General features: G+C 41.3%; 1 protein-coding gene across 1 annotated transcript in view; it reads left to right on the top strand.

The window, feature by feature from the left end:
• The window catches only part of grin3bb (glutamate receptor, ionotropic, N-methyl-D-aspartate 3Bb), a gene marked incomplete at both ends in the record, with an annotated part of 186,205 nt that overhangs the window by 158,979 nt on the left and 14,311 nt on the right, over positions 1–12,915 (top strand). The window contains 2 exons of the mRNA XM_083671493.1: positions 3,984–4,099; positions 11,781–11,932. Coding sequence (XP_083527619.1) covers positions 3,984–4,099; positions 11,781–11,932 — 268 coding nt within the window. The remainder of the gene's footprint in view (positions 1–3,983; positions 4,100–11,780; positions 11,933–12,915) is intronic.

Genomic DNA, 12,915 nt, shown 5'->3' with positions numbered 1-12,915 from the left:
AGACATGAAATGTAATCATGGTGATGAGGGCCACACTCGGAATGTAGATGAGAGGGAAAATGTCCACAAGGCAAGATGATCTGTGGAGACTGCGATATTCGCCGATTTAGGATGTGACCCTTTTGGTGGGTGATGTGTGAGGATAGGGATGTGGTAAAATATATATACAGCGCCCTGCATAAGTAATGGGACAGTAAGGCATTTTTTTTCTTTGAAATCAAACAATTAATGTGAGTTTAAAATAGAGATTCTCAGCTTGTATTTGATGGTATTTGTGTATATATTAGTTTCACCATTCAGAAATTACAACACGTTTTATGCATAGTCCCTCTAATTCAGGGTACCCAAAATTAATGGGACAATTGGCTTGACAGGTGTTTCTGGTAAGTCAGGTGTGTTATGTCACATCATTTGTGCAGGCATAAAAGAGTTGTCAATGTCTAGTATTGATTCTAGGCTTTGCGTTTGCCTTTAGAGTCTGCTATTGGTGTCTGTCAACATGAGGGAGCCTTTATTAGGCCAACTAGAACCAATTAGAGCCAATTAGAATAAAACCCAAAACTCAGAATCATAGCCAAAACCTTAGCCTTGCCAAAATCACAGTTTGGAATTTCATTAAAAAGAAACAAAAGCACTGGTGAGCTCAGCAATCGCAAACAGTCTGATAGGCCAAGGTAGACGATGACCAAAAAATGCTCACCATAATTAAGAAAAAACCCAAAACAACTGTCCCACTCATCAGGAACACTCTCCAGCAGGTTGGTGTGAATGTGTCAGAGACTACCATCCACAGAATACGTCATCAGCTGAACTACAGAGGCTTCACTGCAAGGTGCAAACCACCAGTTATCCTCAAAAAGGATGGTCACAGTTTACGGTTACAGTTTGCTAAAAAGTACCTAAAAAGCCTGCAGAAGTCTGGAAAAGGGTCTTGACAGATAAGATGAATATTATCATGTACCAGAGTGATTGCAAGTGGAATGTTTGGAGAAAGATTTATAGTATACTGTACCACCTCATCTGTGAAACATGATGTAACTGCTGACGGCAGCAGCAGAATGTATTCTGAAGTGTACAGAAACGGCTTGCCTGCTCAAGTACGAGCAAATGCCTCCAAATTCATTGGATGGTGCTTCATTATACAGTAAGACAATGACCCAAAACATTTTAACATGCATTTAATTTCCTGATGATAAGACTTTAGGCAAAAATACCTCAAAACAAACAACTGAAGATGGCTGCAGTACAGGCCTGGCAGAGCATCACCAGAGAACACACCCATTGGCTGGTGGGGTTAATGAGTCGCAAACTTCAGGCAGTTATTGCATGTAAAGGATTGTCCACCATATGCTAAACATGAGTGCTTCATTTTGACATTTTATAAATCTGTCCACTCACTTTTGGTACCCTGAAACAGTAATTTCTGAATGGTGAAACCAATATGTACTGTAAACAAATTCCATCACATTTTTATTTAACATTTATTTATACAGGGGAAAGAGACCAAGGCCTCTTTTGCAGGTGCACTCTGTCCACAATCCACAGTTCAATACAGAAATCAATACATCATATAACACCACAATATTAAAAGAAACAATCACATCTTTCAAGGAGGTCCTCAATTAACACCCTAAATTGCCCAAGCGGCACCAGAACAACCAACCGAATTTCTGTCGATTGTTCCAGCAGTTAGGTTCACCATAGCTAAAAGCGGATTTACCCAATTTGGTAGAGACCCGGGGAACTTCAAGAGTTAACCAATTCTGAGAGCGGGTTAGGTAATTTATTTCCTTGAATTTTGATAATGAGGTTAGGTAAGCCGGGAGTTTATGCAGTAAGGCTTTATACACAAAAAGGGAGTATTTACGGGATTTTAACGAGGTTCAGACAACCTTTTGATAAAGAATGCAATGATGAGTATTAGAATTATCTCTGATAAAGCGAAAAGCTCTATGGTAGATGGCATTCAAAGGTTTAAGAGTTGTGGCTGCTGAATTTTGATAGATGACATCACCATAATCATAAAAATTGGCATAAAAATTGACTGCACAATCTGCTTTCTGCTGTTCAGGTAAAGGCACAGCCTGATTCAGACCAATTTCAGACAACCTCTGAATGAATGGTCGACGTATCGAATATCTCGGAGAGATCTATAAATAAGGCAGCACAATGTTTTTTCTGATCTAGACAATTTAACACATCATCTAAGATTAACGTAACAGCTGAGATTGTGCTAGGACCAGGTCTAAAGCCAGATTGGGGCACATTTAGAATAGAATGTGAAATTAAAAAGATTCTTAACTGGGAGTTGAACCAGGAACTCTAATACATTGGAAAGACAAGGTAGCTTGGATATTGGGCGGTAGTTATCTAGGTCGAAGGGGTCACCACATTTATGGAGAGGGAGCACATGAGCTGCCTTCCAAACCTTAGGGATAGGACCTGAGAAGGACCTGAAAAAATGTGTGTCAATGAGTCGGCAATCAGGGGTGCCGAAAGCTGCAATAGGCCTGGATCAAGCAGACCAGCCCCAATGGATTTGTTTACATCAATTTTAAGCAGGGCATCTAGTACATCACAAGTAGAAAATGGTTGAAATGGTTTACTGATTCGTTAGTAGTTGACTGATCTCTCATCGAGCCAACTGGGGACTGGGGGCTGGGATATGGGAGCGTAGTCGACCCCCTGACCATGGTCAGCCAAACCACCATTTCTCTCAAATAAAGAGCCTGCTGAAATAAAATGCTGGTTAAAGGCATCTCTGTAATGGGGCCAGAGTCTGACAGAACTTCTTTAGGTAGGGATGAAGGGGAATTTCCACGCTTTGCATTAATTATTTTCCAAAATGTTGTAGGATCACCAGCAGAATCCGAGATAGCACTTAGGAAGTAGCTTGATTTAGCTTTCTTAATTAATGAGGTACATCTATTTCTCAGTTGTCTGAAAATCTGCCAATCAGCTACTGAGTCTGTTTTTCTTGCTTTGGCCCAGGCCTGGTTTCTCAACAAAAGGAGATCTGACAGTTCTGTTGAATACCAAGGATTAGATCGATTCTCAATTCTAAGACATTTAAGGGGGCATGTTTGTCTGCCAGAGATTTAAATATAGAAGAGAAATGTTCTTGAGCCAAATCAGGGTCAGGTATGCAGCTGATAAGGGCAAGATTCGACCAATACAGATCATGTAAAAAACCTTGCTCACTAACATTTTTAAAACTTAATGAAGTGTGGAGCAGTTTTTTTTTATCTTTTCATCTCTAATACAGACTCAGACAGTGATCGCTGATGTCATTTGAAAAAACACCACTGGATATAAAAATCTGCTCACCGAGCACTTTACTAGGAACACTATACTAATACTGGGTATGGCCTCCCTTTGCTCTCAAAACCATTTCAATTCTTCGTGGCATTGATTCCACAAGATGTTGGAAACATTCCTTTGAGATTCTGGTCCATGATGACATGATTGCATCACGTAATTCCTGCCGATTTTTCAGGTGCACTTTCAAGCTGTGAATCTCCCGTTTTACCACATCCCAAAGGTGTTCTATTGGATTTAGATCTGGTGACTGGGAAGGCCACTGAAGAACACTGAACTCATTGTCATGTTCATGAAACCAGCTTGAGACAACTTTTGCTTTGTAACATGGTGCATTATCATGCTGGAAGTAGCCATTAAAAGATGGGTAAATTGTGGCCATGAAGGGATGCACATGGTCAGCAACAATATTCAAATAGGCTGTGGCATTCAAGTGATGATTGATTGGTATTAACGGGCCCAAAGTGTGCCAAGCAAACATTCCCTACACCTTTACACCACCTCCACCATGAGAACATATACAGGTATTCCTAATAAAGTGTTTGGTGAGTATATGTATGTATCTAAGGGTTAGTGTTTGTTTCTGCATAGGGGCCTTGGAGCATGTCTGGTATTACATTATCCCTTGTCCTTCATCTATAACCCCTTCCCCCTGTGTGTTGAAGGACAGATCCCCCTCAGCTTGATGCCTTCATCATGGACAAGGCCCTGCTCGACTACGAGGTGTCCATCGACGCTGACTGCAAGCTGCTCACTGTGGGCAAGCCCTTTGCCATCGAAGGTAAGGAACCCATGCACTTTGGCAGCCGTTAGATTTAGGCTTTGGCTCAAATGTATTGTATTTTGCTTGTTTGTGTGTGCGTGCGTGCGTGCGTGCGTGCGCGTGCGTGTTTGTTTGTTTGTTTACTTGCACATGTGCTGCACAAACTACAGCCTGTTTCAAACACAGGGGACTGCTTGTGTGTGTGAGTATGGACACATTTGCCTGTGTGCTCTGATTCCCCGTCCTCTCGTTTTCTAGATTCACAAATATCTTCAAGTGCAATTCCTCAAGAATTTCTTAAAGGTAGTTATTACTTAGTAATTTCTAGTTTTGCTCACTACTAGCTTTATACTTTTCAATTTTGAACTATATCCCTTAGTGGGACAAAAGTTCAACTCACTTCTACTGCACAGACCAATGGTTGGCCGTCAATTTTATGTACAAAAGTTTTTTTTTTTTACATCCCTCCGTCTTCAGTCCATGCCCCAACCGTGTCCACATTCAGCTCAAGTTTCTCCACGAGCACATGAGATCCAGCAACAAGTTTCTCCACGAGCACATGCAACATGTACCACTCTAGTCTTTAACGACTTGGACAATGACTTCCAAACAATCGCAACCAGGCCCTCACAAGCCTTAAGTCTATCAGATGCATGCTGGAAAAGAAGTCTGAGATGATGAGTGACTTTGTGACGGTCATGCAAAAGATCTTTGATCGTAACCAAGATGAGCCAGCTCTGCCCCTGAAAGAGGGAGATGAATGACTTGAACAACCATTGACCTGCTATAAAGGACAGGAGATGCTGGCCGCCTCCATCTTAAGGCTTCACAAAATCACATCTAATAGCCAGGAGGTCATGGAGGCGTTTTCTACAGAGAACTATGCAAAAGGAACAATTCACTGTTATCGTAACTATGTTGCTTAATATAGTAATAAATAGAGATTTACAATTGAAATTAGAGATTTTGCTCCTGTTTTCGCAAAAAAAAAAATCACTTCCTCAGTCTCTCTTTGATTACACTGTAAAATATAACTCTCTCAATGCCTAGCTGCGAGACTGTATCATCTCAGCCAAGCTTGCCTCCTAAAAATATGTTGTCTCAAGCCTCGATAATGAGAGATATGTAAACAAACTAGCCTTACCTGTGTATGCCTTTATCCTTGCAAACAGCAGTGTGTGTTTGACAAATCAAATCAAACTTTATTTATAGAGCACATTTCATACACAGATGGAACACAAAAAGCTTTACAGGAATAAGAATAAAAACAATTAAAAGACAATGAGACAAAGCATCACAGGACTATCTCTGATGGAGATGAGGGAGACATCTCACTATGGGATATGCACTCTTGTGTACCCTATTCACTGAAATTCTATTCGATCATGCCTGGAACAGACTCGGTTCAATAATTCTCTATGGGACATTTGCACAACACCTCAATTGCCAAAGATTGTTCAGAAAACCTGAGTGAGTGTACCCGGTTCACCCTATTCAGTTCCGGCGCCAAATACCGTATTCTCCAAGAAGGTGCAGTGACATCCAGGCGGTAGAATCTCAAAACAGATGCTCTTGAACAGAGCCCAAGACGTAGCAATTCCTAGTGTAATGCGCCCAAACTCCCAAAGGGGGTTGCAGGTTTTAACATTGTACGAATTTAGTCTGCCTGTGTTGCTCTGAGAGACAACATATGGTCGTTGCTCCAAAGCAGCAGTTCCCATACTATGGCCAGGAGCTGCTTAGAACACGTTGTCTGACCTGACTAGGACATGAAGTCCCTGTAGTGCCTGAGGGCTAGTAACATGGTGCAGAGCAAAAACGTGATATGGGCAGAGCTTATTGAGTCTGACCATATGCTGCTCATTGAACATCCTTTGTGACTGCCCCACACCCCTGTAATGATGCACCTGATGCATCACAATCCTGCATGAGAGGACTCCCATGAGGCAGGCTCTTAGCAGACAGGAGGGGTCTCTACACCGCTGTAGCGCCATGGAGACAAGCGTGCTTCTGTGCTGATGCAGAGAAGGATCCAAGTAGCCAAGTCCGCCCAAGTAGCCTCAGACACATTCAGTATGAGACAGTCATGGCAGGTTATTTGTTATTTATTTATTTGCACACATAAAGACCTCACAAACAGTAGAAGAATAACACATTTTAAAACAAGTGCATGTGCAGGTGAGGTAAGAAACCTTTCTTGACCTTATATTAAAACCTCACCATAACTTAAAGATTTGAAACATTAAGGTTAGTGAGGAGAGAAAACAAAGACTTAAGCTTTCATTTGATATGAAACAAGAAAAAATACATTCAAAATGGCAAAAGATGAAAAACTAATTAAAGAATAAGAAATCTTTCAATTTTCTCTTAAAGATAGGCAGGGAAGGCGAGGTGTCTACCAGGTTGAGTTTGTGTTCCATAAACGCACACCTCTAAATGTAATAGAATATTGCCCCCTGCATTTTCATTCATTAATTCTAAATGAAAATGCATGTTTGTAGAATATTGATGTCAAAAACGGTCAAAAGTTTACAAAAAAACGTATGGAGATGGTTCCCTGCATGTTGCATAAGTAGCTAGTCTAGCAAACCATTTCTGTAATAAATGGAGTCTATGTAGTTATGTGGGGTACGATCTGGCCCATATAACATTGCAGTAGGTAAGGTATGGATATCTTAAACTGTAGTATAAAGTTAGAAGGCAAGACTTATTTTCAAATCCACAGCTTTTCCTAATAATTCCAACAGATTTTTTTACACACAAAATATATTTTTTTACACACAAAATCAATTAACACCCCCAAAAATGAGTGGATGACACCTGAACAATTTCTTTGCCCTCAATAAAGAGTTTAGCTTCTTCTTTACTATACTTTGTCCTTCCCGAAAAGACAATGAAATGTGATTTCTTGACATGTAACGATAATTTATTCAGTTGGAATAAGCAAGGAGACCGAGGTTTGTCTCACTGATAAGGGTTTTTAATTTTTTTGTAAACATAAACTCACAAGTAAAAGTAAACTATCATGGTTCACAGTATCAAAAGCAAGAAATAAAGTAAAATGTCTATGGCAAATTCATTATTTTCTAAAGCAGTGGAGATCTTGACAAGAAGTTCTATAAGGGCCATATACAGTGCCTTTAGAAAGTATTCAGACCGCTTCACTTTTTCCACATTTTGTTGAGTTGGCTTTCCAGGTCAAACACGTTTATTAGTTTGTGCATCGCTTTAATTTCTGAGGTGGGGAGATTCACAGAGGGGGAGAGAGAAGGTAATGGAAAACTGTCATTTGGACATGTTTCTATTCGGCAGAAAGGCCAAGCCTGTGGTGTTGGCTTCGTAGGACGTAAACTCAAGCTGCGTTTTCAGATTCATGACTACAGACACGTACTAAACACTCAGACATGTCATTTTGCTCAGTTAGACCTCTCCCCTCCCAGTATGTGGATCACAATTCATCACTCCATCCATTGCCATATCTCAGTAGTTCACACATGAACACACAGATGTACAAACACACACACACGCACACAATACTTGCTTATGGTAGTCCATTGTATTGGATGAAGACTTCTGCCTACCAGTGAGTTTTAGTGTCCAATTCTTGATCCACACTGTCTGCTACAGAACACTGGGTCGTTGATAGTGGTGCATTTCTGGCTTCATGCGTCCTGTGACTCTTTAGCTCTCTTCTGCATGCCTCCTGTGTTGCTGTAGCTCTCTCGCTTTAGGCTCTGCACCCCTAGCTTCTGTTTAACTGATGTTTGCTCTTCGGCGTTGTGATCATGTGGCAGAGCCAGTTGGTACTGAGTTACTTTATGGAGGCCTCCATACTTTGTTTCCAGAGTGTGTTTGTGTCAGTATGGGGCACACAGTCACGCCAGGTTATCCCCAGAGTGCATTGGAGGCACCTGATGTGGAATGCCTCAAGCATCTTCGGCATGTGTCGGCTGTAGTTGGTCCATGCCTCACAACTGGAGATTCAGATTTCAGATTCAGATAACTTTAATGTCCTCAAAGAGGCAATATCTTGCTTAGCAGTCAAGATAAAAAGACAACAACAACAAGCTAATAAAGTGCATGTGTATGATCAGAGGAGTGTGAAGATGCAGACTGCCTGATAAACAGATACTTTTGTGTGTAAGTAAAGGTCCTTGTTGAAAAAGACCATTCTCCTGAGCCTGCTGTTTGATCCAGTTTTGTGTTTCCTGTTCAATGCTGCAGTCATCGGAGAGGAAGATGATGAGGTACTTGAAAGTTGGAACCTTAGTGAGGGTACTGTTGTTGATGGTGAAGACAGGCGGATCAGTTGGAGGAGTGGATATTGTTATGGAAAATACATTGATAGAACTGTTTTCAGGTTATACACTTTCATATGACTGATACAACTTGTGTAAATACTGTGATTACATTTTCTCTTACCACACCTCTAAAGTTCTATAGCCATTGTTCTGAGAAACATTGTATAATTACCATATGGATAGCTGTGATTCCGGGCTGAGGGGTAGAAGGGAGAGTACAGAGACTGTCACATCCTGCCAACCGGATAGTGGAAGTGTGAAATGTTGAACGCCGATTGATCAATAGGATATGGTAGGAAGTCTCCCCATTGTTCTTTCCCTCCCTCACGTAAGCACATGCTCGCAGGTGATAGCCTTTGTGGCACCAACATTTGGTGTTTCATCTCCATAAAAGACATTCTTGAGAATCGTCTCTTTAGACTAATTAGCTAAACAGACCCTCGGATTTACGCTGGGCTGCTGTTAGGCTCCTGACTCTTGTTTGCAAGCAATAAATACCAGACTCAGATATTGTGGCTACTCAGGACTTTATTTATTGAATCTTACCTCCGAAGAGCTGAAGTACAGAGTGGTAAATCCTAGACATCCACCACAATATGCACTGGCATATCACCTCCATCTTTATGATGTTAATAACCAAAAGTTCCATTTTGCTGTCGTGGAAATTCCATTTTGCCCTGTCGTGGAAATTCTCCACTGTAGCAAAGGTGAGATTCAAGAGTCAAAGGTCTTGTTAAGCCACAATATATGTTTTTATGCAAGCAACTCTAAACAGAGTTTAGTGAAATCTCTAAAGCAGCACAGCAACTTTCTTTCCTTATAGGGAGGGTTGGAGCACACCGTGCCCCAACCAAGGACGAAGATAGGGATGTTGAGGATGGGAACATATTGTGTCAATAACACAAGTACTGTTTTTTCCCACAGTCTACTTCCAACCTTCAAACCCCATTTTGCCCAGCAACATTACTCCACAATTTTCACAACCTGCCTTACCATAAGGGCAAGGCTTCAATGCAGCAGTATTCGGTCTAAAACATTTCTATCAATAATATTTCTATTACAGCCTCCGGTTTGTGTGTGTGTGTGTGTGTGTGTGTGTGGGTAGCCTGCAGGGTGTGTGTGTCAGGATAGCCTGCAGGGTGTGTGTCAAGTTAACCTGCAGGGTGTGTGTGCCAGGGTAGCCTGCAGGGTGTGTGTATCAGGGTAGCCTGCAGGGTGTGTGTGTCAGGGTAGCCTGCAGGGTGTGTGTCAAGTTAACCTGCAGGGTGTGTGTGCCAGGGTAGCCTGCAGGGCCTGTCTGTGTGTGTGTGCCAGGGTTGCCTGCAGGGCCTCCGGTGTGTGTGCCACATTTGTGCATTCATCAGCAGTTCACACACACACACACACACACACACACACACACACACACACACACGAAACAATCTGATTTTTACAGACTTGTATTACAAACAGTAACATAATTAGCATTGGGTATGTGAGATGCAGTGTTCCTTTTAAAGGCTCCAGCACACTGTCGATTTGTTGATTAAAGTATTTCATAATAATAATTAGTGAATCAAGGAGCCAACGCTTTATTAAGCACAACATCCTCATCAACACTTTGGCTAGCACACAGGGCCTGACCTGGTTGGCTTTATGAGACAGGAAAGTTAAAGGGAAGTTTATGGTAGCCAGGCTGCACTCCATTACCAACCAAGTACACCTTTCACTCTCTGGAGGAGTTGAGTTTTTTTGTGTGTGTAATCAACATTTTCATTGATTTTCACACACGGGTAAGAGATGCATTTTTGTATCAGTATTGTTTCTTAGCAGGGGAGAGCAGGGGAGATGACTGACAAACATTAGCCAGATAAATTGAAGGGGGAGGGGGTAAAACATCACCATTGATTGAATAACCGCTTTTACCCTAGCTCACCCCATGGCTCATTGTTTTTTCCGCTGTCAGAGTGGACACGTACACACACACACACACACACACACACACACACACACACACACACACACACACACACACCCTGTCATTAGATCATGGATGTGCTGGTAGCGTTCTTCACTTTTTCTGGGTCCTGTTTTTCTCATGTCTTCCTCTATCTATCTTTTCACTCAAACTCCTAGTAGCCTCTGACTACTACCACAAGATGGCAATTTTTTGGCCGGACACCCCGGGATCTGATATCAAAAACTGGACAGGATCATTATATGCAGCATTATTGGTAGAGGAACTATGCCAACAAAGGTTGAGTTTGAATGCCATAATGATCAGAGCCCTTATGTTCCCTTTCTGGAAGGGGTGAAAGTAAGGTCATCAGATCGATCCACTTAATCTCCCTGGGCGAGACGAGGATCGAGGCTGCGTGAAGTCTGGAATGATACACCTTGGCCAGACTGATGCTCAGTGATTTTGGCTCTGTTTACTGCTGAATGATTTAGAATATCTTTAAGTTTGTTTCCTTCCCATTTTTCGGGTGCTGTGTCAATATCATGTTAACAACTGTAGGGTGATGATGTCACTGACATGTGACATACTGCATAGAGGGTGAAACACTATGCAAACATGCTGCTATGCATTTAGGACTATTTACTTCATCATATCTCTTATGTATGCATTATAAATGAAGGTTTTGCTAATAATGTTGTCGATATTACAGTACCACAATGTAGAGTCTGTGCATATCAAATGAAAAACATCAACACTGCTGAGCAGAACTATCTTGCCTGAGTTTCAAATATGATGTGACATAAATTAACAACTGCATTTATCAAAAAAGCCAGTGTCAATAAAACCAGCAGAATCTGTGATCATTTTAAAATATGTTTGATTCATTGGGTCTATGTATATGTAAACTGGATGAAATGCCAACACCTCCAATACTACTTCATTGGGAAACAATTTGCTTCAACTCATATTTATAATTAACTTATATTTTAAATTAAATTAAAAAGCATGATTCACAGTTGCCAATTAGTTGGTCCAACATTCAAGGTAAACAACTTGAAAAGCTTGGCATTGTGCATAGTAAAGATGACCGGGGAGATTAAAGGGAATAGCAGCAAAAGGTTACCTGTGTGCAGTATGCTCCACAGTCCAAGAGGTGTGTGTATGAACAACAATGAGTGCAAATCGTCAGATTTGACCATACAACAAATTTGTTACTTTTACGAAGCCTAACACCACAGAAAGCATTGCTCATTTTACAGAGTAGTGGACAAGCCAACAAACTCGCAAACTGTGGATTGCTGCTTTCAGTTTACAACTGGTTGTGTTATGGATTCATTATGTATGCATTATGAATACAAGTGGTTGTGTTATCAATGGAAATCGTTCCAATGCTGTATGTGTTCACTATTTGTGCTGTACTGAAAGTGAAAGTAATGACATCACAATGCTCCCCCCCCAGGTTATGGTATCGGCCTGCCTCAGAACTCCCCTCTCACCTCCAACGTTTCGGAGTTCATCAGTCGCTACAAGTCGGATGGATACATGGACATGCTGCACGACAAGTGGTACAAGGTGGTGCCCTGCGGGAAGAGGGTCTTTGCAGTGACTGAGGTTAGTGTGCGACTACACACATGGCTGGATGGAGCCCCCTGTTGGCAGACCACAGTAACAGCAGTTACATTTGACATTTTTGTCATTTAGCAGATCGTTCTTATGTGCAATAAGTACAGTAGGGAAGACAGATATCATAATCTTTGCAGATAAGACGATCTTCAAAAATACAACTCTGTTGTATTAAGAAACCCAAGCAAGATACAGAGAGATTAAAAGATGTCAAACATAAATGTCAAATGTAAGCCATGTGTTTAACAGTGTATCATTGAATTAGATCAACAGCATGAACAAAACATGCTGGCTGTGTTTAGTCAGGACTTAAGAATCATTAGAATGCCACATTTTGTATTTTAAAAATTGAATATAACATATGGGTTGTGATGAAGGGTACATGTCTCTTCTTCAGATGCTGGGTGCACGCTGGCTTCTATTCACATGTAATCGAGCATCGTAAATATGCAAGTTACTGTTATTGTCTTTCTGTCTATGTGGGAAACCCATTACGGTTGAAATGGGTAAGCCATTCATTGTAAGGTCAGTTTCAAATCAAAAAGTAAAGCAGGTGTTAATCTTGCTTCAGGTCGTGACTTGGATGTTGGCTATCAAAAACAAACAGACAGGATCAAACAGGCAGAACCCAGCAGCAGCCAGGGACTCTGGGAATGCTTTTTTAATACCAACACAAGATCAGGTAAAGCTGACTTGTGAGTGCACTGGCCCAGCGAGGAGACAGAGTGGAAAGAGAAATAGACAGAGAGAGACACAGAGACAGGTGTGTGTGTGCACACACATGTGAATATGTAAGTGTGAGTGATTGTGTGTGTGTGTGTGTGTGTGTGTGTGGTTTGTTTGTTGTTCCTCGTTGATTTGCCCCCATTGCTTTGAACTGTGATGTCATTCGGTTTGAAGATTCTTGTCATGTGTATCCACCCTGTGTCTCTCCCTCAAAATATTCTCTAATTCATTTTGTGGGTGTGTAA

Source organism: Argentina silus (assembly GCF_951799395.1).
Source record: "Argentina silus genome assembly, chromosome: 6".
Classification (NCBI taxonomy): domain Eukaryota; kingdom Metazoa; phylum Chordata; class Actinopteri; order Argentiniformes; family Argentinidae; genus Argentina; species Argentina silus.
The sequence above is the reverse complement of the archived record's forward strand: the minus strand, read 5'-3'. Positions and strand labels throughout refer to the sequence as shown.